The sequence below is a fragment of the Pleurodeles waltl genome, chromosome 3_2 (assembly GCF_031143425.1).
Source record: "Pleurodeles waltl isolate 20211129_DDA chromosome 3_2, aPleWal1.hap1.20221129, whole genome shotgun sequence".
NCBI classification, from domain to species: Eukaryota; Metazoa; Chordata; class Amphibia; order Caudata; family Salamandridae; genus Pleurodeles; species Pleurodeles waltl.
This window is the reverse complement of record NC_090441.1, coordinates 31,802,176-31,827,920: the sequence shown is the minus strand read 5'-3', so window position 1 is coordinate 31,827,920 and position 25,745 is coordinate 31,802,176. Positions and strand designations below refer to the sequence as shown.

Below are 25,745 nucleotides of genomic sequence, written 5' to 3'. Positions count from 1 at the left end.
GCTAGTCCATAACCCTAAACTCCAGTTGGAATTGTTGAAGCGTTCGGGTCGGTTTGGTTTCCTCTGTGCTCTGTCACTGATACAACTGTACTGCAATGGACAGTTACAGGGCCCTGCTCCCAACACGGTCTCCTTGGGAAGTCCTGTTAAGAGCTGACACTCTGTCACATATATCTGCCTTGGAAAGCTAGGAGACCAGTTGGCTCTGCCACTGGTCCCAGAGACCAGAAAAGTGTCCCTCTTGGATCCAGTTGATGTACTGGGTGCCCTAATATTAACCTCTAAAACATCATTGTTCTGTCTGATGGCGTGATAACTTTGTGGACTGGTTGATGGGTTCTGGGGTCAACAAAGTGTTTTATTTTACTATTTGTGATCTGGGAAATCGTCAGTTGAGACTTTAGGCCCACTAAATTGTCCGTTTTTGAATTCAAAACCATAGGCTATTGAAATAGAGGGCCAGCTATTTAGCAACATTACTACACCTTAACATGCACTGTTGTCCCATTGGCTGAGAATTTGCTATTCAGCATTTTAGTGAAACCAAACAGTCCAGAAGTCCTTGAAGTAAATTCACTGGCTATAGGTCTAGTGTCCGATTGCCATGGACAGATAGCCCCCTTCCGAAGAAGGTTGCGCACTTCTGAGTCTGAGAGCGGACTCCAGTGTCAAAAGTCAGGGGTCTCGGTGACCGTTCCTGGGCCAATGTTCCCCAGAATTCTATGTGGAACCCTGATACAGTCTGTAATACCCAAGAATCCGAAGTCATACATCCTCAATGGTGCCTGAAAAAACGAAGTCTCCCTCCTATACACTGAGGGGAAGAAAGGGTAATCCTTACCCGAAGGGCCTCCTGGGGCATTCGTCTCGCCGCTGGCTCTCCATCGGGTCCTAGATTTCCCTCTAACCCGATTGGGGAAGAAAGCGCGTTGGTGACCATCCCGACAGCCGTTATTTCTGTAGCCATAGGAGATGGGGGCCTTGTTGGGGAAGGCCGTTGCAGGAGCGACCCCTACCTCTTGCGGCCCTTCCAAAAACCTTGCTTGGGCAGATCTTTTTGATAGATGATTGTGCTTTATCTAACACCGAAAAGGTGGCGACGAATTTACGCAATTCCCTAACAAAAGGGTCTTCAAATAAGTTGCCCTGGGGGATCGCCCCTGCCTCTGAATTGGACACCTCCTCCAACTTGGGGTCAATTTTGATGAGTAAGGATCGGCGTCTCTCCGCCGAAATGGCGGAATTCGCGTTTCCCAAAAGACAAACAGCCCTCTGGGCCCACCCGGCCACGACATCCGTGGGCAGAGGAGTGTCCGTGTGTCTGGCGTGTTCGGCCAATTGAATAATTTGCGTTAGGGGTCCTAACACATCTAGAAGCTTGTCCTGGCAAGCCCTCCAGGACCGGTCAATGTCCTTCTTAGGGTTCTTAGTATATTTGGCAAAAAAAGTACAGACTTTTTCGGGTCTAAGTCCGGAGTGGCCGCCAACTTATCCGGTGAGGTAGGGTGCGGGCATTCAGCCTTCAGACAGGCCCTAACCTCCTTGTCTAGAGGTTGCCTGATCTTACTGGCTACATATTCAGTTACCTTCTGCTCCGGTCTCCATTCCGAGGACCTAGGGTGGTAAATGCCCTCGGGTTCAAACATATCCGAGCCAGAGCCCTCGGACTCCAGCAGATCTGGCGCGTTGGCCCCGGGACGCCAGGGGCGACCGGAGTCATGTTCCTCAGCAGAGGACGTGTCCCCCTCAGAGTCCTCCTCTACCCGTTTAGGTGACCCACTATCAGGGTCAAATAAGTGGTGCACCACGTCACCCGTCAGTCTGGGTAGCAATCCCTCCCAGCAGGGTAGGCGCTTAGGCGCGCGCACACTCATAGAACAAACTTCCGCGAGGTGCTGGAAGCTGTCCAGGTGCCCCGTGTTGCGCTTGCATGATTTCTTGGGAGGTGCAACCGACTTGGATGAAGGTCGAGCTCCCGTCTCTCCACTCATGCCAGTCCCCTTAGAAACTTTTTCAACAAGCTGTGCCCCATCTCTTTAATGGGGGGCTAGGACCTGGGCAGTAGCTTGAGAGAGTAAAATGTCTACCCTAGCGGGTAGAGTGGGCCGGTGAAGGGCCCTCCCCGAGGGACATGGTGGGGAAAAAAATCCTTATCTTGAGTGGACTGTGTAATGTGAAATAAGAGGACTCGGTGCAACAGACCAAACACCCTACAGATATAAAGGGCGCACCCCCACTTATCTGTTGCTAAATAGGGCCAAAAGGAGACCAAGCGGTCTTCTGACGCGCTCCCTAGATCGTGCGTAGTTAAATCAGGCAGAGTCCCTTACCGTAAAACGGTGTCAGTCCTGCCACCAGGCGTATAGTTTTGGAGGGGTTGAAATAAGCCTAGGCTTATAAGAAAACCCCTAACGCACACTTTTTCCAATGCTCGAGAGAGTTCGAAATGTTGGAAAATGCGCTGTCAAACCAGAGCGGCGCAAAAGAGTGCCCTCTGGAGGAGCTGACGCGTCACCGTGAGGTGAATCTGCGCTCGGGCTGAAACAGCCTGTTGCGGGTAAACGTGTCCTTAGCAACAGCTCCGAGGAAGAAGTTAAACGCACACCAGCGCGGAGTGTAAAACTCTGAACAACACGTAGGCAAAAAGAGTTGTAACAATTCAAGAGGCAGAGAAGCAACTTATCCTTGCACCGGAGAAGTGAAGAAAGAGGACGTCAGGAAGCGGCAGGGGATACTCACACTCGGAGTCGAAGTCAGCGTTGATTGGCCTGTGGTTGTCATGGGAACGTTTGTCCCATGGGCAATGTAGTTTTTCGGTTTTCTTAATGAACTTTGAACTTGCTGTCATAAATAAAGAGGGAAGACAGATGAGCATAATCCTCGCCCCCGGTCCTGTCATGGAATTGAATAGCCATATAGCGAAAATCGCTGAATGGATTTACACTGAATTTGGCAGAAAGCTAGATCTTAGTCCAGAAATTGTTCTTTTGTGATTTGATGTGGATCCATTCAATAGTGTTTGAGAAATTAAGGTTCAGAGACTTTGTGTAACTGGATCGTTGGGTGCGCTGGACACGCGCGAGACTCCAGTGTTCTGGCAACTTAAAAGAAAAAAAAAAAAAAAGTCTGATTGACCAAGGTGGCTCTTTCTCATGTGAGACACCTAGTTCCTCTGGAAGCTTGTGTTCTGATTGGCTGGCTGCAAAATGAAAAGAAATGTTGCAGGCCATTACAGGACTCGAGGACTTCGTCCCTTGTCCTGAAGAAATTTTAAAAAAGACTCTAAGGGAATAGGGATGGGATACCTGAAATCCCTCCTCCCATTCCCTGAGGAGGGGTCTGAGAGCACCTGGGCACTCAAAAAAAAAAAAAAAAGAAGAAAATTCTTAAATGAGCAGCTGGAGCCAATCCTTTATTATTCACTGGAGCACCACATAATGCCCTAGGGCATTTATAAAATATTTGTCTTGCTGTGGTGCCCCTAGATGGGACAGGAGCACCAGAAAACATTAGTTTGATATTGTTGAGGGCTGCAGGAGTTTAGTAGTCCCCTAGTAACATTTCTCCTGGGTCACTGATCCATGACCTCAGCAGTGTTTACCATATTTTTACTCCAATCTGGAGCTCTGTTCTCTTCAGGTGCAGTGCAGAGACTCCTGGTGGTGGGTTATATGGCTGCACTTTGTGGCCTGAAAAATAGTATAAGAAAAACTCAGACATGTTTATTTTTTTTATTTTTTTTATTTTTTCCCTTTATTACAAAAATAAATGACAATTACTTTTTTACATTGAATGTGTCAGTGTATAAAATATACATTTGAAGATAGTTACTGGTTACTTTATGACAAAAACAAAAGGTTGTTTTATATATGTTGATGTGCTCACCCTATGATAAAGCGAGGCCTGCTGACCCACAGACAAAGACAATAAGTCTGCCTTACTTAAAGTTACACCCTTTATATTTTTACATCACACATGTGGGGATTGAGCTCATGGCCTGGCAAGACCCAAGTCTGTGTACTGTGGGAGGTAGGGTGCCCATGTTTGCCCAAAGGTGGTTGGGCACTCTGCCTAATCCCACGTTGCGTATGGTGATGGACAAACTAATAAAACCACTGAAATCTACCAGTTACTTTTAATGTTTGGCTTTTGCAATGAATCTATCTATATATCTGTCTATCGGTTTTAAACAACATTCACACATGCTGTGCATTATCCTGCCGTCTAGTGTTGGGCTCGGAGTGTTGCAAGTTGTTTTTCTTCGAAGAAGTCTTTTCGAGTCACGAGATCGAGGGACTCCTCCCCTTTCGGCTCCATTGGTCATGGGCGTCCACTCCATCTTAGATTGTTTTCTTTCCGCCATCGGGTTCATACGTGTTCCTCTTCGCTCTATGTTTCGGTTCGGAAAGTTAGATAAATCTCAGAAAATTCGACGGTATTGTTTGCGTTCGGTATCGGGTTAGTAATAGCAGATCGACACCGAAGAAAAGAAGAGCTCCGGTAGCCCTTCGGGGCTTCCACTCCCCGGCGGGGCCTGGTCGGCCCGACCGTGTGCGCCTTCAAGGCTCCTGGAACGGACCCCATTCCGCTTCTGCCCCGAATGCCACAATAAGTATCCTTATACAGACCAGCATTTGGTCTGTAATTTGTGTTTGTCCCCCGAACACAAAGAGGATACCTGCGAGGCCTGTCGGCATTTCGGTAGAAGAAGACGCTGCGGGACCGGAGAGCTCGAAGACTTCAAATGGCGTCGACGCCGGCAGGACACCATGACGTCGAAGAAGAGGAGACTTTCTCCATTCCTGATTCGGACTCGGACGAGGCCGAAAGTGAGCAGCCGGCGAGGCAACAAACCGTGAGTAAAACTGCCCCGGCCAAAACTCACACAAAGATAATGAAAGCCCAGGGGACGCCCACCGCCGGCAGGCCATGGCTTAACCCGTAAGCATGGTGACAAACCATCGGCACCGAAAAAGGGCGCACACGTGTCGAAGACATCCGACTCCGGTCGAGATACCGGCACAGAGTTTACTCGGCACCGAGATACTGGCTCCGACCAAACTCGGCACCGAGATATCTGCACCCCGAAACCGAAAAAGGTGGCTTCGGATCCGAAAAAGACTGTGGAAAAGGTTCCGGTGCCGAAACACCCAGCCTCTGAGCCGAAACAGAGCTCCTATTCGGAAGAACAAGGTCTTTCATCACAACTACAAGGCCATAAATTTGGACAAGAATTAGAGATGGGAGAGCCAGACTATACACAAAGAAGGCTCCATATTCAGAAGGACACAGGTAAAATAAGAACTCTTCCCCCAATTAAAATGAAATGAAAACTCGCTTTCCAAGAAACAGGAAAACGGCCAAAAGCAAAAGTGGCTAAAGAAAAAACTCCACCACGTTTTTCACCACAGCCATCGCCACAGCACTCACCACAACTGTCACCAATTGCAACACCCCCAATGATGCAATCACCAACGCACACAGGAATGAGCCAGGATGACCCAGATGCATGGGATCTATATGATGCACCAGTATCTGACAATAGTCCGGATTGCTACCCGGCAAGACCATCACCGCCAGAAGACAGTACTGCTTACATGCAGGTGGTGTCCAGAGCAGCTACTTTTCACAATGTAGCACTGCATGCAGAACCTATAGAGGATGACTTTTTATTCAATACCCTGTCATCAACACATAGCCAATACCAGAGTCTGCCTATGTTACCAGGCATGTTAAAACACGCAAAACAGGTGTTTCAAGACCCCGTCAAAGGCAGCGCCATCACACCTAGGGTGGAGAAGAAATACAAACCTCCCCCTACGGACCTTGTGTACATCACGCAACAACTAACACCTGACTCTGTGGTAGTAGGGGCAGCCTGGAAAAGGGCAAACTCACAGACTTCTGGGGATGCACCACCACCCAACAAAAAGTCGAAAGTTTGATGCAGCAGGAAAAAGGGTTGCAGCACAAGCAGCCAATCAATGGCGTATTGCCAATTCCCAAGCGTTATTGGCAAGATATGACAGGGCTCATTGGGACGAAATGCAGCATTTCATTGAACATCTTCCCAAAGAGTTTCAAAAGCGTGCACAACAAGTGGTGGAGGAGGGCCAAAGTATCTCCAACAACCAGATGCGATCGGCTATGGACGCAGCGGACACAGCTGCCAGAACAGTGAACACGGCGGTCACTATTCGGAGACACGCATTACTATGCACCTCCGGATTTAAGCCAGAGATCCAGCAGGCTGTGCTTAGTATGCCTTTTAATGGACAACAGTTGTTTGGGCCAGAGGTGGATACAGCTATAGAAAAGCTCAAGAAAGACACGGACACGGCCAAAGCCATGGACGCGCTTTACTCCCCACAGAGCAGAGGCACCTTTAGGAAGCCACACTTTCGAGGGGGGTTTCGAGCCCAAAGCACAGAACCTTCAACCTCAGAGACTAGACCCACATACCAGGGCCAATACCAAAGAGGAGGTTTTCGGGGTCAATACAGGGGTGGACAGTTTCCTAAAACAAGAGGAAAATTCCAAATTCCAAAAACCCCACAAACAAAACAGTGACTCCAATGTCACAAATCCCCAACACATAACACCAGTGGGGGGGAGACTCACAAATTATTACAAAAATTGGGAAGACCTAACTACAGACTCGTGGGTCCTAGCCATTATCCAACATGGTTATTGCATAGAATTCCTACAATTACCACCAAATGTGCCTCCAAAAGCACACATGTCCAAACAGCACTTGGATCTATTACAACTAGAAGTCCAAGCATTATTACAAAAAGAGGCAATAGAACTAGTGCCCAACCATCAGAAAGGAACAGGTGTTTATTCCCTGTATTTTCTAATACCAAAAAAGGACAAAACACTGGGACCCATCTTAGATCTCAGAACACTAAACCTTTACATCAAATCAGATCACTTTCACATGGTAACACTTCAAGACGTGATTCCCTTGCTCAAACAACAAGACTACATGTCAACATTAGACCTCCAGGATGCTTACTTCCATATACCCATACATCCTTCCCACAGGAAATACTTAAGGTTTGTAATCCAAGGGGTACACTACCAATTCAAAGTGTTACCATTCGGGATAACAACAGCACCAAGGGTATTTACAAAATGCCTTGCAGTAGTAGCTGCACATATCAGCAGACAGCACATACACGTATTCCCATACCTAGACGATTGGTTAATAAAAACCAGCACTCAGAAATAGTGTCTTCAACACACAAAATACGTCATAGAAACCCTTCCCAAGCTAGGGTTCTCAATAAACTACCTAAAATCACACTTACAACCGTGTCAAATACAACAATACTTAGGAGCAACAATCAACACAGAAAAAGGGATTGCCCTCCAAGTCCACAAAGAGTACAAGCATTCCAAAACGTAGTACAAAGCAGGCACCCAATTCAACAGTATCAAGTAAGGTTTGTGATGAAACTTCTAGGCATGATGTCTTCATGCATAGCCATTGTCCCAAACGCAAGGTTACACATGCGGCCCTTACAACCGTGTTTAACGACACAATGGACAAAAGCACAGGGTCAACTTCAAGATCTAGTGTTGATAGACCGCCAAACACACTCCTCGCTTCAATGGTGGAATCCTATCAATTTAAACCAAGGGCGGCCTTTCCAGGACCCAGTGCCTCAATACGTGATCACAACAGATGCTTCCATGGTAGGGTGGGGAGCACACCTCAACCAACACAGCATCCAGGGACAATGGGACACTCAACAAAGACAACTTCATATAAATCAACTAGAACTACTATCAGTGTTTCTAACATTGAAAGCATTTAAACCGTTAATAGCCCACAAACACATTCTTGTCAAAACAGACAACATGACAACAATGTATTACCTAAACAAACAGGGAGGGACACACTCATCACAGCTGTGTCTCTTAGCACAGAAGATTTGGCATTGGGCGACTCACAATCACATTCGCCTAATAGCACAATAGATCCCAGGAATTCAAAACCAGTTGGCCGACAATCTCAGTCGAGATCACCAACAGATACACAAATGGGAACTTCATCCCCAGATACTGCAAACCTACTTTCAAAACTGGGGAACACCGCAAATAGATCTATTCGCAACAAAAGAAAACACAAAATGCCAAAACTTTGCATCCAGGTACCCACACCCTTACTCCAAGGGCAATGCGTTGGTAAGGGATATTTGCTTACGCTTTTCCCCCTCTCCCACTCCTTCCGTATCTAGTAAACAAATTGAGTCAAACAAACTCAAACTAATACTAGTAGCACCAACTTGGGCTCGCCAACCATGGTACACAACACTACTAGACCTGTCAGTAGTACCTCATATCAAGCTACCAAACAGACCAGATCTGTTAACTCAACACAAACAACAGATGAGACACCCGAATCCAGCATCGCTCAATCTAGCAATCTGGCTCCTGAAGTCTTAGAATTTGGACATCTAGACCTTACACAAGAATGTATGGAGGTCACCATAGTAGGAAACCTACTGCAAGACATTGCTACGCAAATAAATGGGAAAGATTTGTTTATAACTGTCCTAATAATCAAATTCAACCACTGCATGCGTCAACAAAAAACATTGTAAGCTACTTATTACACTTACAAAAAGCCAAGCTAGCTTTTTCATCCATTAAAATACATCTCACAGCAATTTCTGCCTATCTGCAAATTACACATTCAACATCACTCTTTAGAATCCCAGTCATAAAAGCATTTATGGAGGGTCTAAAAAGAATAATTCCCCCAAGAACACCACCAGTTCCTTCATGGAATCTCAATATTGTATTAACATGACTCATGGGTCCACCATTTGAACCCATGCACTCTTGTGGGATGCAATACTTAACATGGAAAGTGGCCTTCCTAATAGCTATCACATCTCTTAGAAGAGTAAGTGAAATACAAGCATTTACCATACAGGAACCCTTTATACAAATACACAAACAAAAAGTGGTTCTTCGCACAAATCCAACATTTTTACCAAAAGTTGTATCACCGTTCCACTTAAATCAAACTGTGGAGCTCCCAGTATTTTTTCCACAACCAGACTCTGTAGCTGAAAGAGCATTACATACATTAGACATCAAAAGGGCACTAATGTATTACATTGATAGAACCAAACAATTTCGCAAAACAAAACAATTGTTTGTAGCTTTTCAAAATCCTCATGCAGGAAATCCAATATCCAAACAAGGCATTGCCAGATGGATAGTTAAGTGTATTCAAACCTGCTATGAAAAAGCTAAAAGAGACCTGCCTATTACACCAAAGGCACACTCCACTAGAAAGAAAGGCACCACAATGGCCTTTCTAGGAAATATACCCATGACCGAAATCTGTAAGGCAGCCACTTGGTCTACGCCTCATACATTCACGAAACATTACTGTGTGGATGTGTTAGCAACACAACAGGCCACAGTAGGACAGGCAGTATTACGGACATTATTTCAAACAACTTCAACTCCTACAGGATAAACCACCGCTTTTGGGGAGATTACTGCTTATTAGTCTATGCACAGCATGTGTACCTGCAGCTACACATACCACCGAACGGAAAATGTCACTTAACCAGTGTACATCTGTTCGTGGCATGAGACGCTGCAGATTCACATGCGCCCTCCCACCTCCCCGGGAGCCTGTAGCCATTATTAGTTGAATGAAAATTGTAAATTTCTAAATAAATATTATTTTAATACACATAATGTACATACATACCTACTCCATTGCATGGGCACATCTAGTATACTCACAACTCCTACCTCACCCTCTGCGGGGAAAACAATCTAAGATGGAGTCGATGACCATGCGCAATGGAGCCGAAAGGGAGGAGTCCCTCGGTCTCGTGACTCGAAAAGACTTCTTCGAAGAAAAACAACTTGTAACACTCCGAGCCCAACACTAGATGGCAGGATAATGCACAGCATGTGAATCTGCAGCGTCTCATGCCACAAACAGATGTACACTGGGTAAGTGACATTTTCCATATAGATTTTTCATGCAAAGGCCTTCTGCCCGAAGTCCAGACTGCAGTGCTGCGGGTGCGAGCGAGGTGTAATCAAGCAACTCCTCCTTTGACTTTACCGCAAGGATGTCACACACTCTGGCAGTTTTAATGCGAATCATGTTTATTACTTAATCCAGGCTTCCCAACCCTGCCTTTGGTGTTTGTTGCCCTACCAGATACTGTGTTTTGGATGTAATAAACATGATTGGTATTAACACTGCAGGAGTGCGCGTCATCCTTGCGGTAAGTTCGAAGGAGGAGGAGTTTGATATATATATATTCACTGAAAAAACCAAGCTTAACTGGACCTTACAGTTGGGGGAGAATGTCCGGTAAAAGCTACCATTTTAAACTAACAAAACTACTGAAATTCACTAGTTTTTGTTATCTCAAGTAGCTATAACTTTTACTTGAAGGTAACTATAACTTGCTCCCTTGCTATGCACTGCTAATTACCCCACATATCACATCCAATATGACATGTTCTATGACATCATTGATCAAATCACTGCAACATTTGTACTGACACTATAGTAGACAAAACTTTGCATGGCGAGGGTGCAAGTTTCTAATGATTTTTTTAACTGCGAAGTAAGATATTACCATACTTAACTATAGCGTCAATTTAACCTTTGTGTTTTTCAGTGAATTTGTAGGGTTTTTTTTTAACGTAAAGTAATGTTTTATGACCATGCATAATCCCAAACCCATGCTGCAGGTGGCTTATGGCCAAGCCCTTCATTCAATCACATGAAGGCAGCCAACTGCACGCCAAGGGCTTTAACACCAAAACATAAAAAGTGGACCTATTGACTTTATCAAGTTGTGAGCATATCAATATATTTAAAGCACATACGTCATCTTTCTCTAAAAATCACCAGTATTTTAAATCAAATCTATATTTCAATAATTCACACAATGGTTAATAATGATTATTATAAAAATGTTTAAAGTTTTAATACAAAAATCAACATGTCTGAGCCTTTCTTTCAATATTGTTTTTATGATTGCATTTGATGGGCTAAAACTTGTGAAAAGAAAATCTGTGTTTTTTTTGTTTGTTTGTTTTTAAATAAAACCAAAATGTCTCAGGTTTTCTTTTAACATTTTTAGCCTGCAACATGCAATCATAAAAACAACCAGATGGGGGCCTTGCACTCCGGCAGAAGAACATAGAGCACCAGAGTACTTTAAAAAACATGGTAAGTTCTCCTGGGGTCATGGATTTGATGACCCAGGAGACTTACCAATTTTTTTAAGTTGCTTGGGGGCTGCTGCACCTGCTGCCACACATCACAATATTTTTAAAAAAATGCTTTGTGGTGCCCTTTCCCCTCACAGAGGCACAATTAGCATGAAACTATGGATTAAGGGCATTTTGTGGCGCTTCTCTGTAGAAGCAGTGAATAATTATGTTTTCTTTTTTTTAAATTGAATATGGTGTCCCAGTGCCCACCCGCACACCCATTTCCTTTGTCCTGGTATCCACCCAGACACCCAGGACCCGTCTTTTTTTTAATTTTTTATTTTTTATTTTTTAATTTTATTTTTAAATATTGGGGATGAACCTTTAAGGCCTCAGGCACTCCATCCCCTGGGCTGTTTTCTTTAAGGGGGTGGCGTGCAAAGCCTCCTCCACATGGCTCTATGGGGCCCGGGGACCCCAAAACCCAGGGCTGTTTTTTTCTTTTTCTTTTAAGCGAAGGGGCTCATGCGCTCCCCTCCCTGAGCCCAGAGTGGCTTCTGGGACCCCATCTCCCAGGGCCTAAAGCAAGTGCCCCTGGGCACCACAGGACAGTACAATTTCAGCAGGGGGAGCCCAAGGGCTCTGACATCCGCCCCTCCCCACCCCCACCCCCATCCACTCACCAACCCCCCAACACCCACCTGGCTCCCTCCATGCATCCATTCCGGGTGCATCAGGAGCTGTCTTTGCTCCCTCTGGGCAGGAGCAATTTGGGTTTCCCTGCCTGCAAGAGCGTAAGGAGGGAAGACAATTTCTGTTCCCACCCGATTGGAGCATTTTCAAAGCTGTCACCAGGTAGAAGTAGACAAGTTTCCCTGCCCATGCTGTTGCCGGCAGGGAAACTACTGTGTTTCCTGGGTGGGCTTCCAGGGATACAGTCAATGAGCTGGCTCCAGGGGATGGGATCCCTGTGGTCTTACAAAGCGTGGGTGGGGGCATATGCCCCCATTCCCCTTCAGTATTGATGCTGGTTCTAGGGGATGGGGTCCCCCGGGGCCCTTTGCAGCCTTGGAAGGGTCAGGGGTGGGGGGGAGGGGGAGAACACCTGCCCCCCACCCACTCCCCTCAAATAATTAAATACACTGCCTTTGTTCAAACCCCTACCTGCCCCTATCCCACCCCAGGGGAGGGGGAAGTGGTTTGATGGGAGGAGTGCGGTTTAATAACACAGGAGCCTACACCCTTTTTTATTTTATTTCCTTTTTTTTTCTTTGCCTACCCAACCCTCTGTCTAGATTTTTTTTTTTTTAAAGGACTCAAGACTAGTGTGTGTGTGTGTGTGTGTGTGTGTGTGTGTGTATATATATATATATATATATATATATATATATATGTGTGTGTATATATGTATGTGTCTGTATGTGTGTGTGTATATATGTATGTGTGTGTGTGTGTGTATATGTGTGTGTGTGTGTGTGTGTGTATATATGTGTGTGTGTGTGTATATGTGTGTGTGTGTGTGTGTATATGTGTGTGTGTGTATATATGTGTGTGTGTGTATATATGTGTGTTTGTATATGTGAGTGTATATATGTATATGTGTGTGTATATATGTATATGTGTGTATATCTCTATACACATGTCGTAGATATATATATATATATCCATCCTTACTACGGGTGGTCAGCAGTAGGTAGTTATTGTTTGGACCTAGTTTCTGTAGGGAAAAAAAATGTTTTGCTAGTAACGTTGTTGCCATTTGACGAATATTCATGAAAGTTTGCCACTCACTTTAGCAGTTGTTTGGAAAGTTTCAGGGCGATTCGTAAGACTGGGCTGAGAAAAAGGTGAGGTCCCAAAACGTGTTTCTCCAATGCAATTTCCCAGAAGGATTTTACTCGTGACTACAGCCCAAACCACTGCACGGAATTACACTAAAGTTGGATGAAAGATGGAGCTTGGTCTAGCAATCTCTCTGTTAAGGTCTCGGCTAGACAGCACATGCGCTGTCTCGAACAGACATGTAGTCTTCAACCTGTGGGCTTCAGCCCACCCACAGACTAACCATTTGCTCACTCCATTGTCGCTCGTGTAACCTTTGTGCCCATTTTCCCATGACAAGCATGGTCAGGCCTTTTCATGCGTTTAGCCCTTCCCCAAGGGATTGTCCCAAGTACTTGTGGTGTTCCACCCCTCCCATTTTAGGACCTACTTTTTTCTTTGTGTTTGGGCACTCGACACAAGTGCTTCTGTTTCAACAAGCTTCCTCCCACCCGCCCTAACCCTGGTGTTTCTTTTCCTTCACAGATCCATTTTATTATTCACCTCATGACGTTTCTGTTCCATTCTGTAACTTGCTTATGGCGTTTCATTATTTTAAAAAAATAATATCAAAATTCCGCTTCACAAACATGTTTTTTCCCCACTCATGAGTTCTGCTGCTTGAGTTCTGTTAGCAGGGCTGTAAATCTTGTTCTCATCTCACCACAGATGCTGTTCTCTGCCTTAACATCTGTTTTTATTTCCTTTATTTCTGTAAGTGGAGCTGTAAGTCTTGTTCTTATCTGGTCACAAATGCTGCTGCGCCTGTGAGTCGATTCCATTTGTTACATGACGGATTACAGTAGCGAAATCACACAATATAGGAGTTCCTAATAATTAACATCCTCTTACTTGCATAACAATATAAAGTAATTTTATAAAATATATTTTTACAGACTCTTAGCCAGGGTCCTAAACACATTACAATTTGTCAAAACCTGGTAGTAAACTTTCTACCAGACACCCTCCAATTATGAAGTCAGCCATATTTTCAGTGGCTGTTGTAAACCGTGTCTAACAGAATAAATAACCAGTTTTTTGGTCATTTAGCACTGCTGCATGCACCCCAGCATTGTGCCTTTGTGCTCTGCGCTGATAACTTCTGTATTGTGCCCCCCGATATAGTGTCCGATAACGTGAGGTAAGCAGCACATCAGTGAATGAGAGAGGTTCACAATGTTGAAAATGTTTTATTTTTCAGTGTTATTACTTTCATTAAAATGTAAAACTGTCCTGCTAGCTGCTTCTCTGGTCCTAGTGGTATTTTCTCAGTCTTAGTCCTTTAGACAATGCTGCTACCTGCTTCTCTGGTCCCAGTGGTAATTCCTCATTCCAAGTCCTCTAGGCAGTGCTGCTAGCTGCTTCTCAGGTCCCAGTGGTAATTTCTCATTCTAAGTCCTCTAGACAGTGCTACTACCTGCCTCTCTGGTCCCATCAGTAATTCCTCATTCTAAGTCCTCTAGGCAGTGCTGCTAGCTGCTTCTCTGGTCCTGTCAGTAATTCCTCATTCAAAGCCCTCTAGATAGTACTGCAGGGTGCTTCTCTAATCCAGTCAGTAATTCCTCATTCTAAGTCCTCTAGGCAGTGCTGCTAGCTGCTTGCATGGTCCCAGGGGTAATTCCTCATTCTAATGCCTCTAGGCAGTGCTGTGGCTGTGTCTGTTCCCAGTGGTAATTCCCCATTCTTAGTCCCCTAGACAGTGCTGCAGCTGCTTCTCTGGTCCCAGTGGTACTATCTCATTCTAAGTCCCCTAGGCAGTGCTGCTAGCTGCTTCTCTGGTCTCTTTGGTAATTCCCCATTCTAATCCCTCATGAACGTGCTGCAGGTGTGTCTCTGTTCCCAGTGGTAAATCACCATTCTTAGTCCTTTAGACAGTGCTGCCAGCCGCTTCCCTGGTCACAGTGGTAATTTCTCATTCTAAGTCATCTAGACAGTGTTGCTAGCTGCTTCTCTGGTCCTGTCAGTAATTCCTCATTCAAAGACCTCTAGACGATGCTGCAGGGTGCTTCTCTAATCCAGACAGTAATTCCTCATTCTAAGTCCTCTAGGCAGTGCTGCTAGCTGCTTCCCTGGTCCCAGTGAAAATTCCTCATTCTAAGTCCTCTCGGCAGTGCTGTGGCTGTGTCTGTTCCCAGTGGTAATTTCCCATTCTTAGTCCCCTAGACAGTGCTGCAGCTGCTTCTCTGGTCCTACATCCACTACACTCCAAACCAAAACAAATGGGTAAAAGACATTGTCATTTACAACGTCAATAGCTCCAAGTCACAAATGCAAGACATGTTGCATTGCAAATGCTTGTTGTAATTTGGTGTAATCTATTCAGTAGTTTTGGAGTTATTATAGAAAAAGATTTATGTATATCAACAGATGTGGTTCCATGCACCATCAGCAGTGCGGAGATTGGTTGGCTGCAACCTAACCAGAAAAAAAACGTTAAAATGATTGGGGGGGGGGGGGGGGGGAATTTTCCAAGTTGGCGACTGGGCGGTAGCAGACTCTCTGAGCTCTGTTGTCGGCCTGACAATACTGGCGGAGTTCAGGTGGTACAAGCGCTGGTGACCGAAGATGCAGCTGGCGGAACGTTGCTGAAAGGTGGGGGCCCACTTTACAGCCATGGAAAGATCCTCGTTGCCTCTGTTGGTGCCTTGACAGCGAAGTCTGTCTGATCTTAAGATGGTGGCTGCTTGGAGCTAAATGAAGGAGACGCCTTGCAGCAAGGAGCAGTGGAACATTGCAGGATTGAGGGCCCCCGGGGGGCCTAGCAGTGGCCTGGCAGTCTAAAACATAACTTAACCCTCTTTGAGCGGTGGGCCAGCGGCAGATGGAGGCAGTGCCGTGCCTTCCCCCCCCAACATGACACCTTAGGGATGGCCCTGCTGCCAACCCTCACCATGCACGGCTAAAGGTTGTGTGCAGCGTGGGGTTGGATGTATGTGGGGGAGGATTCACTGAAAAACCAAAGGTTACAGGGACATTATAGTTAGGTTCAGATTTTACACATATAAAACCATAGAAATTCAGCAGTTATAGTTATCTCAAAGAATTATAACTCGTGCCCCACCATGCACAGTTTTCCCATAAATAATTTTACAGCACATATTGTAGTGTTATTCTCAATGATGTCATTGAAGATGTCATGGCTGATGTAATATGTGGGGTAATTAGCAGTGCATGGCAAGGGTGTGAGTTCTAGTTACTTGAGATAACTATACCTACATGTAAAATCGGAACATCACTTAAACATCCCTGTAACCTTTAGTTTTTAATAAATATATAGTGACTAAAAAACAAAGATTACAATGACGTTATAGTCGGGTTCAGATATATATATATGTAGCCAGGGTTGCTGTCCTAAGGGTTGTAAAGCTAGACGGGTGCTGTATTAGCAGGGCTAGAACAGGACAAAATAAGGGTCCTGAAGGCTCTAAAGGAGGATAGGGTTGCTGTCCTACCTGCTGTAGAGCAGGACAGGGTTGTTGTCCTAAGGTGTCTGGGTTGCTGCAATCAAGTTTCTCTGGGAGGGAAGGAGGGCTATGTCAAGTTTACTATGACAAGGCAGGTTTGCTTTTCTGTCTTAGGTTCCTCCCAGAGGGGTACTTTTACCCCTGGGAGCTCAGGTGTGGCAGCTTTTGGCTCCTGTGATACAGGCTCCACCGTGGGGGTGGTATCTTCCCTCAGAGGAGTGGGATCCTTAGTGGGAGGGTGGGCAGGGGATAACTTTGCATCTTGCTTGCCTGTGTTTTCAGGAGTGTCTTGGGCCATTATTTCAGGGGCCTGGGCTCCTTCCCTACTTTGCCCTTTAGTCTGTTTGGAGCTTAAAGGGAGCGCATGTTTGGGGATGTCCAGCATGGCTGAATGGGCAAGGAACTCTACCTCAGCCCAATCTGAGGCCTCAGGTCATTCCCTAGGAGGCACTCAACAGATAGGCTAGGAGAGACTACCACCTGTTTAGGACCAGTAACTCCATCCCAGTCAAAGTGTACTACTAGCTAAGGGGAGGGACTGAGTGGAGTAATTCACATCGGTGACTTGGTACTGGTGACCAAGTAGATGTTGTGCAGGTGACTAACTTTTCAGTAACTATGGTGATACTGGCACCTGTGTCCCTGTAGGCCTTGGCCTCAATACCATTTACCTGGATGTGCTGCTTGTACTTACCCATGTTGAGGGGACAAGCAACTAGGGTGGCAACACGAGTGCCACCCTGAGAGACAGAAGTGGTCTTAGTGGTCACTACTCCTACCCCATTTTCTGCTATGGTCCCAAATGTGAACCCAATTACACTTTTGGGCTGACTACTCCCAGTAGTTCCACCACTAATACTACTACTACTACTACTAGGGGCACAAGGTGGATGTAATAGTGGTGGAAGGCTCTGGCTTTTACCAGGACAGGAGATGTCCCCTGGCCTATGGCCGTTGTTTCTGCAATCATAGCACCAAGGCTTTTTAACATGTGCAGAGGAATAAGAGGTTTTAGTCCCACCCCTAGAAGAGTTTTGTGGGCCTGATGAGGAGTCCTTACTTTTGTCTTTGCCCCACCCTTGTCCTTAGACTTACTAGTTTCCTTTTTCTTGTCTTTGTTCACCCCCTGTGTTGAGCTTTTCTGCTCACCCTTGTTCTGACCCATTTGTCTGCCTTCTTTCCCAATTCTTGGGGAGAGGTCAGATCTGAGTTTACCATGCACTGCTGCAACAAATCAGACACACAATTGTTAAGTATACATCCTCTCTCAGAATAACATTGTATAAGCCCTCATAATCATTGACTTTGCTACCATGTAACCAGCCTTCCAAAGCCTTCACAGAGGAATCCACAAAATCAACCTAATCCTGGGAGGACTCTTTCCTGGTCTCCCTGAACTTTATCCTGTACTGTTTAGTGGTAAGACCGAACCCATCTAAAAGAGCAGAGTTCAACACACTGTAATTATCAGCATCTTCCTCTCTGACAGTAAGGAGTCTATCCCTTCCCTTGTCATAGGAGAGCCAAAGGATAGCAGCCCACTGTCTCTGGGGGACTGTCTGTACTTTACATGCCCTCTCCAGAGCAGAGAACCACTTGTGAATGTCATCCCCCACCTTGTAGGGGGGAACAACTTTACTCAGGTTTCTGGAGTCAATCCTTGACCCTAGGTTCCCTGAAACCAAGGTTGCTGCTGCCACCATGGGGTGCTAACCCCAACCTCTGCCTGTCCCTCTCTCCACTGCCAAGGTTTCCCTGTCTAGGGCTAGCTGTTGCTGCTGCAGCCTCAGCCTGGCCTCCTCCAGTCTTGGTTTCCGGAGTTCCCTGTCTAGAGAATCTTCCCCTGGAGTTGTGCAGTGTGTCCCTTCAGATACTGAGGTTACATGAGAGTTGGCAGAGGATGATCTGTCCATATTCTTAGTAACCCTTTCCTCTAACGCTCTGAGCACAAAGGGGGCCCTACTATTATGGCTTCCCTTCCCACTTCCTGAGGTGCTCCCAGCTAGGCTAGAGGGTTTACCAGGGATTCTGTGATCCCCTGAGGGACCCTGCGGACCCGCCTCAGTGTCTAGATCCTGTCTTTCTAAAACTGGGGGCTAGAATCTGCATCCTCCTCCTGGCTACCGTCATGGTCATCCTGGAGGAGCAGACTCTTATTGGGATTCCTCCCTGCCTTCAGGCTTCTTTCTGAGCACATTTCCTTCAACATTTGGACGGTGAGGCCCACATAAGGTGAGTCTATAGCCTGAGATGTGCCCTGTTCTGAAGACATGTTAATTAGCTAGAGTGGTGTAGCTTCCCTAACTACTCTAAGTCCCCAAAAGAAGTTTGGGTAAGAGAAGGGTTTAGGCATAGCCCTTACTCCAAACCCAAGCGACTGTTTCCTGAAACTAGGTATAAGTGTAGACCCCTAGCTAGTAAGTGGTCTTTCCTGTGGAAAGCACCAAGTGACAGTGCAAATGCTTATCCCACTGCTGCTCCACCAATGTCGGAAGCTGGCCTCATGTGTGGTGGTTACCCAAGGTACTTACACCTTATTCCGGGTATCCCCTGTTAGTGATGTGTAGGCAGTGTCTTGAAGCCAGGTTCTCTAGAGGTAGATGTGGATAAACAGCCAAGGCTTACCTAGGAGACATGCAAAGCTCACGCAAAACCACTGTAGTCACACAGCACTTACACACATGAAAGAATGCACTCAGTTGTACTAAAATAAAGGTACTTTAGATTTGGAACACAATACCACAAAGTACTAGAGAGGCAACCCTCCAGTAGAAGTTAAGTAATACACTAAATATATACACTAGTAAACAGTAATAGACATAGAAAAGGTTAGAAAACAGTGCAAATAGCAGTAACCAATAGTGACCCTAGGGGGAGTCCAAACCATATACTAAAATAATGGAATGCGAACACTGGACCCCCAATGAGGTAAGTAGAATGTGTAGAAGACTCAATTGGAGTTGAAACACGTTGGTGGTTGCTATTCTTATCAATAAATATGCCTAAAGGAACTTTGGAGTGCGGTAAATTACTTTTTGGTGTGTGTGTGTGTGTGTGTGTGTGTGTGTGTGTGTGTGTGTGTGTGTGTGTGTGTGTGTGTGTGTGTGTGTGTGTGTGTGTGTGTGTGTGTGTGTGTGTATATGTATGTGTGTATGTATATATATATATATATATATATATATATATATATATATACACACATTGGTTCATAAATAGAAATACAAGGTTGTATATAATTGTAAATATAAAATGATACTGTATAATAAATAACCTGTTCATATAGGAAGGAACACTTCCTGTATACATGATTTATGAGACTGTTGACTTTCTAACTTTCATAGTATTTTTAAGCTTGTACTGAATTTCTGTTCAATGTTAATTGATCACTCTGCAATTGTAACTGCATAGTTTCTGCTGTCTTATTTCTTGTATTACATTTGTTGACATCTTTATAGGTTATAAATCAAATAACCTGAACTGGTAACCTTAATGTACATGATGGAAGGCTGTGAATTAATATGCAGACATTAATTAAATAAACCTTAAAAAGAAATGTCATTTAGCAAAACCGCTTGGAGGTTTTAGACCACCAACCATGTAAGGATCAACATGCCACAGAACAATAGACACGCAGTGGAAAGATATTAAAAGTGTTCATGTATATTTTGTTCGATTTGGTCTCTTACATTACTTTTTATGATCTGTGAGCCTGAAATACTGTAATCCAGAGTTCTTGATCTTTTGACTTGCGTGAACCACCACTTTACCATTACTGGAACCTAAGGACCCCCAGTGAGTCGTTATTGAAATCTGTAAACCCTCACTGAGTATATATACTCAAAGGCCGGTGATCCCACCCTAAGCGTTTTCTATGATTTGAACTGTAAAACAATACACTAAAAATACAGAAACAAGCATTCTTCATAACTTCACAGATGATGAAATATTTCATTTAAGTCACAAAAGGAAAAAAAAAACTTTTTAATGGAGATATTGGAGCTTTTCTAGATTCAATTTGGGCCATGCAGCATCCATACTATATTCTGTTCGATGCATTTGCATTGCTTCCACAAATCATTCTGAGGATACTAACTTAATGTTTCAGTCTCCAATTTCAAATTTTGTCACATTCACTGAATGTTTTAACATTTTCAGTCTTACATTTTGCTTCTTTATTTCAATGCACTTCATTAGCCTGTAAATATTTAATTATCTAAGCAGACTTTGGACCCCCTGAGCAGGATTTGCGCACACCCAGGGGTCCCCGAACCACAAGTTAAAAACCACTGCTCCTATCCACGTAGGGCTATAGAATAGATTGAGCATCTTTCAAACTGAAAATAATAGATCTAAGAGCCAAAATGGTTAAATTAAGGGATATAAAAATATCAAGTTTGGGTAAAGTTCTCCAAAAATAAAGAAAGTAGGCTCTTTATTTTTTAATATTTCAGTGAAGTCACAGGAGCAGGTACTGATCCAGGAGGTTCACAAAGCTTTACAGTTTTTATCTGTATGCAAAGAAATGCTCATTGGTACACGTTGCTGTATGCGTGGTACACCGGTTCCTTCTTATGGAAGTCAACTTTTCACAGGGATTGTGGGAGACATTTTATATAACAAGGGTTTCTGACATCTTGGGTCCACGTTGATTTGGCTTGTCTCATGTCACTATTACTTCATCTTTCTCCCCACAAAAAACTTGTAAAACTAAATTTCTATGAAATAAATCAAACGCCAATGAATGGGGGCATTGTGTGAAACAAAATGATTTAAATTAGCTGCCACTGTCTGATGCTTGGAGCATCTAGACTGAAATCTCCACCAGCCAGAGGACAAAAGGATGGTCCTAACTGGAAATTCTATTGGTACTTAGTTCTGGCCTTTCTATCTCGCAGGCTACATATTACTACTTTTTGGCAGGTTTTAGCAATACACTATTCCAAGGTGTGCTCCATTTCCTTTAAAGAGTCATTCTGTGGGACTGCATGAAGGAAACTGCAAGTCATTTATAGAAGACAGTTTGAAAGGAAATAAAACGAGGATTGAAAAGTGTCCGGCACCCTATTTGGGTCAGTGTCTCGGTAATGTCCAACTCTGAATTTCACAGTCTTGATCTGATGGATGCTCAACTCTGTATTGTCCCCTATATGGTTTGCACTAAATCAGCAATAGATTCCTATTGTTTATGAAAGGGGGGCATGTGCAACTGCTCAGTGTGAACTCGGCATTGCTGTTGCTCATGTTGTTCCTAATCTGTAAGTATATGAAACTGTGGGCAACCTTTCCACTGCAAATGTATTTGGTTGTACAGTGCTTCTTTAAATTGTAGCTTTACTTGTGATGCCAAATGTTGAGCAAGTACTTTCTAATGTGGATATCTCCTCTGAGTAAATCTAGGTTCTGGTTATAAAATCCTTTACAAATACTAATATTTGCGTTTTTTTTTTTTTTTATGATTGTAATAGGTTAAAATGAAAATGGAGTACCAGCAGAAACAGATGAAAAATGAGAAAACCCCTCGAAAATCCAGCATTACCCTCAGTTCCTTCCAAAGAAAATGCATTCAGACATTCCTGAAAGAGGAGTAAGAAAAAAATCATGCATTCTTACCTGTGCACCTTGCATAAATATATTGTTTTCATTAATATTTGAAAAGCCTTTCTAACATAGTTTAATTAGAAGCACATTAGGGAAGTATGTACTTTGGAGTTATATATGACCCGAGCGATATTCATGGTAATTTTAACTACTGCCCCTAGCTCCTCAAATAGTGAGTAAGGAAAGGAGTAAAGTAGGGTCAGTTCCAGTAGCAACATGATTACTTTCTGTAAAAATCTTTATGTTACTTTTGCAAATTAATTTCTTAAAGGATTTACTGTTCTGGAAAACCAAAAGGATCAGTTTTAGCTGATTATCCGATTGAATGAGTCTTTTATCTGGAGAACAAAATGGTGTCTTTGTGACCATTCTGAAATCCTTTAGTATCTAGGGAGATTAGGGACGTCAAGGGCTAGTGTTCTTAGGTTTACTGTTTACATTTTGTTGCAAAGAAATTAGCATCACCTACTGCCTGCAGAGAATGATCCTACTGGGGCCCAGCCACACAATGCTGGGTATGTCCATTATTGTCTTTATGGCCCCATCTTAAAGAATGGATTCAACGTACCTGCTACCCTGTTCTAACTACAGCTGTTATCTCCTGGTTCAGACCTCATTTATCTTCATTCACACCACAGCCCGGCCAGCAGCAACACAGATGCAAAATGGCACCATGGCTTGTCAATCCACTCACCTATTGCTTTTTCGGTCCCCAGGGTACTTATGTTTTTTTTTCTTCTACGTCCGTTGTGTAATTTGGAATTTTTCTAGTGGCCTACTGTCAACTCCTGAAATTTCCCTCTTGTTTCTTGAATGTAACCGTATTGCAGTTTGCCTCATTTTTGTTAATATATATCACAGAAAGATCGAATTGCACTTTAGAAAATTCTAAAGAAAGATGCAACGAGGAGATGGGATATTAAACTGAGCATACTCCCATAAGATGACTCACAGTAATTTTTCAGCAAATCATTTTACATCTGTTTTAAATTTGAATATCTAAGTCTGCCTTATGGTGTGCCTTTTAGCTTTCCTGTCGATATCAAAATCATCCAATAGTCAAGGTTTTAAACCACTGTGCGCCAAGCTTGCAAATAATTAGTTTTGCTGAGGATCCATGCAGGCTTAACCATTCTTGAAGGAACGAGAGACCTCTGTTTTAGCACTGTAAATCAAAGTTGATGCTCCAAGCAAGAGATATATGGATTACTATGGTCTTATTTACTTTTCAGAGAAAAGGAGGGCATACATAAATTAGACACTTCGCCCTAGAGCAGGTTATTTGAACCCTCGTCCTGCCAGCCTATCTATGTCTCCCACTCAAAGTCAAGGTCTGTGATCATTCTGGAATACGTTTGTTTGCTATGGAAGGAGATGGATCAACCTGTTTGAACCCCCAGTGTCCCAATATGTCTAAATCCCCTTTGCATAGACCCGTTCGGTTTTGGGACTGGAGGTCACATGGCTAAAACATTTTAATAGAATAAAAATTGTAATTTTAAAACCCGGGAAAATATATTTTAACATTTGAATTGTTACGCAACATTCTGAGTCAGCACTACCTAACAAGGTTAAGTTCATCTAAAGAGCTTTAATCAGAACATCATGTGGTCAGATTATCTCAGTGAATATCAAACTGTACAAAATGTTTAAATGAAAAGGGAATACCTAATTGAAAATTGGTCTGTATTTAACTGCTAAATGAACATTGGAAAAGGAAATGAAAGATGCAAGAACTACATGCATCTGCCACAATGCTCTGTGGCCTTATTGAATGTAGTCTTACTGAAGGCACCTGTGAAAAATTCGATATGGTGCTCATTTGTTTGAGGTCTGCCACATTCTGTGTTTGTGCTTGCAACCTGTGGTCCTGCCTGTTCCAAGCCCTCCATGCAACCATTTGTGTACCTAGGTAAAACACCTCTTTATGTGCCCACTGTGTTTTTTTCTCGGTTCCCTTTTTTGTGCATAAGCTGTGCATTGTGTTCTGCTGGCCCAAGAGGTAGGTTCTAAGCTTGGGCTTTTCCAGTACTTTGACTCTTTTCTCAAAAGGGTGATATTTGTGTGCCAGCAATTTCCAGACGCTGCTCCTGCACTTACTGCAACCCATTTGCTTTATAGTGTGCAAATGCTGCAGTTTCTGCTCCGATTCACTCCTCCTCTGCTTTGGGGGCCTAGTCACCTAACATTGAGTTAACATCTGCAGAGCCATTTCTCTTCAGAAAATGTTCAGATTCTGGGTTTCTCAGGTATTCTTGGACTTGGTTCTGGACTTAGCTTTGGGGAAGCATCAGAAAGTAAGTTCAACAAATGTTTTAAATTAGGATCCCTTTATACAAGGTCATATATGCTCGATGCTTCTGCTCAGTACTGCGTTTCCCCCTTAGGTATGTCATATGGTCCACAAGAGGTACTACGTAAGAGATATAACAGAGTTCATTTCAAGGTGCTAGGTTTGTTTAATTATACTAGAGTTAGCCTAAAGGGCCAACTTGACATAATCATAGTGTAGCTCACCATTAGTTGCAGCATAAGCTTAAGTTACTTAAAAAACTAGCAGTCTTAGTTATCCAGTGAATATATATTTGTGAGTGTGAGCAGAGAAGGCTCCAAGGTGGCATCTGAGAGTAAGGATAAAAAGCATGCAAACTGATTCAGTTACTGTGGGGTCTCAGCAATGTAGAAGATGCCCAAATAGGAGTGGAGTCACTGGGCCATCTGGCTTCTGAAGTTCTGACAACCTGTCATCCCAGTTGTTTTGGTTTGGCTGATTTCCTTCTTTTAATATTTATTTTATTTAAACCATTTCAACATCAGGAGTTACAAATACACTGTAGTTGTCATAAATTCATATAATTAACGAGTTACGATATAGCAGCTGTGTGTAGAATTTCTAATATATAGTCATGCCGTCATGTCCAAAATGACATTATAAAAGAAAAGAAAGCCCAACAATAAAAACAATCGTCTTTGAGTCACTAGCAGGGATTATATTAAAACTGGTGACTACCATAAATTAGCTTCTGATGGATACTGGGTACCTCAGATGCCTACCCTTAGAATACTTCTCAGGCGCCATATTGAATATGGAAAACATTTCTCCAGCAGTACTCCTATGTGTCACTATGAAGAGTCATTCGGCTCCATGTTGGCTCCATACTGCCCAGACGTGGCGGAGCAGATTTGCATATAACCACTACCCCTGCTTGCTGACATAGATTCTTTTTTTTTTGTGATTTCCGTCATGGATCCAGAGTGCCACTCCCAATTTTGTAGATATTCTGACTACTTCTAAAAGTTAATTCCAGTGTGATATGGCACTATCTCCCCACTCAAAACTACAGATTTCAAACCATGATGCAACTGCAGAAAGCAAGTGACTGACACAGAGCCTGCTTTCGGCTCTGTGATGACACAGACCTGCAATGGTTTTTTCCTCATTGATGCTGGTGGTGATGCCACAGGCACCAGAAGAGGATTCATCACTGATAATGTCGGACACTGAAGCACCCTATCTCGACCCAGGGTGTCGATTATTATTAGCTGATTATGGTTTCTCCCCTTACTACATAGATGCCTTTTATATGGATTTTTAAGAGGCCAGTTGTCTTAACCCTCTTGAGGCATGATTTGGCTCAGGCCACC

General features: G+C 43.8%; 1 protein-coding gene across 1 annotated transcript in view; it reads left to right on the top strand.

Annotated features, from left to right (window-relative positions):
• NUP88 (nucleoporin 88) overlaps nt 1-25,745 on the top strand; it is a 249,669-nt gene that overhangs the window by 211,527 nt on the left and 12,397 nt on the right. Inside the window, exon 16 of the mRNA XM_069226670.1 lies at nt 21,968-22,086. Within this exon, the coding sequence (XP_069082771.1) occupies nt 21,968-22,086 (119 nt within the window). The remainder of the gene's footprint in view (nt 1-21,967; nt 22,087-25,745) is intronic.